The sequence below is a fragment of the Myotis davidii genome, unplaced genomic scaffold (assembly GCF_000327345.1).
Source record: "Myotis davidii unplaced genomic scaffold, ASM32734v1 scaffold181, whole genome shotgun sequence".
In the NCBI taxonomy this organism is placed as follows: domain Eukaryota; kingdom Metazoa; phylum Chordata; class Mammalia; order Chiroptera; family Vespertilionidae; genus Myotis; species Myotis davidii.
This window is the reverse complement of record NW_006291504.1, coordinates 1,792,277-1,794,070: the sequence shown is the minus strand read 5'-3', so window position 1 is coordinate 1,794,070 and position 1,794 is coordinate 1,792,277. Positions and strand designations below refer to the sequence as shown.

Here is a 1,794-nt window from a genome sequence, read left to right as displayed (position 1 = left end):
TGGTTTCCCTCCTGGGCGCAGGGCGGGCAACCCCCCTCCACCCCCCGGACCCCTCGAGGATCTTGGCTTTTTATTTTTAAAGGGCAATTTTGAGGTCTTGAGCTTCAGGGGGTATTGCCCACTCCCTTCTACTTCAGGATCCGATTTTGTTTTACCATCCCCCTGTCCCCAGCTTGCTTGGGTCACTCTCCGGTGTTTTGTTTTCTTCTTTTTCCCCTTCGGTTTTGTTTTTTAGCTTGTGTCCTCAGGTTGCCCCCTCTTGTTTGTGTTGTGTGTGGAAATGGCGAACTCGGCAAATACAAACACCGTGCCTAAATTGTACAGATCCGTGATCGAAGATGTTATTAATGATGTGAGAGACATCTTTTTGGATGATGGAGTCGATGAGCAAGTTCTGATGGAACTAAAAACTCTATGGGAGAATAAACTGATGCAGTCTAGGGCAGTTGATGGATTTCCTTCAGAAGAGCAGCGGCTTTTATTGCAAGTTCAACAGCAGCGTCACCATCACCACCAGCAGCAGCAGCAACAAGCTCAGCCTACGGTACCTCCGCGAGCGCAGACCCCGCGGGTCCTTATCCCTGCAGCACCACAGGCCGCAGCACCACAAGTTATTGTTCCTGGTTCTCGGCTGATACAGCGTACGAAGGCATCAAACAGGGGTGCTGCTGCTACCGCTGCCCCCTTGGCACTCCCTGCAGGTGTGGCTCCTGTCCAACAGATATTAACAAATTCAGGCCAGCGTCTTCAAGTGGTCAGAGCCGCCAATGGCGCTCGATATATTGTTCAGCCTCAGCAGTCCGTGGTTCTACAACAACAGGTTCTACCACAAATGCAGCCTGGTGGAGGACCGGCTCTTGTCATAAAACAGGTTTTGGCCCCAATTCCTGGCGGGGTTTCACCACCGACAGGTGTCAGCATCCAGCCTCAGCAAATCTTATTGACAGGAAATAAGACTCAAATCATACCTACAACAGCGGCGGCGGCACCTACACCAGCACCAGCGCAGGTAACTGCAACTGGCCACCAGAGACCACAGGCCCAACCTGCCCACCAACGGGCCCCACTGGCATTGCAAGGTGATGGAACTGGGGATACATCCACACCTTTGGGATGAAGATGAGGAAGAAGATGAAGATGAAGAAGAAGACGATGATGACAATGAGGAGGAAGACAAAGAGAAAGATGGAGCTGGAGGTGGGCAGGTAGCAGAGGAGTCCCTCAACAGTGAAGATGATCTGAGTGATGAGGAAGGACAGGAAGTCTTTGATACTGAACATGTGGTTGTATGCCAGTTTGATAAGGTACTCAGAAGTAAAAACAAATGGAGATTTCTACTCAAGGATGGCATTATGAATCTTAATGGAAGAGATTATATATTTGCCAAAGCCTTTGGAGATGCAGAATGGTGAAGAACTGGTTCTTTTCCTTAATAAATAAAATGAAAGAAACTTTAAAAAAATTTAAAGTGACAGTTTGAAACTTGGGACATACTTCAACCAAAACTTAGCTTCTGCATGTCAGAAAAAGTGCCGTAGAAGCAAAGCTACCGGAACAAAGAGGCCTTGACAACAGTGACGCCGCTTCTGACTGGCCAGCCATGGAACTGTAGCACCCGGGTTGTTGGGGGAGGGGGCATTGGGTTTTGTGTAGGAAACCCCTAATTGTCAATTTTAAATACAGGGACCTGCCACTGGTAATTAGCATGTAAAGCTGTGTCTATATCCCTTCCTCCACCTGGGGTTCAATCAGAAAATACTTGTGAGAAAGAACTAAAGAAACTTCCCTTTTGAT

The 1,794-nt window shown here is 48.3% G+C and overlaps 1 protein-coding gene across 1 annotated transcript; it reads left to right on the top strand.

Moving 5' to 3' along the window:
• Positions 1 to 214: 214 nt before the first annotated feature.
• Positions 215 to 1,412, top strand: LOC102767397 (transcription initiation factor IIA subunit 1-like). The gene is given in 2 exon segments (XM_015564704.1): positions 215 to 1,123; positions 1,125 to 1,412. Coding segments are annotated over 2 exon segments (1,131 nt in total). The 5' UTR covers positions 215 to 280.
• The last annotated feature ends 382 nt before the right edge of the window (positions 1,413 to 1,794 follow it).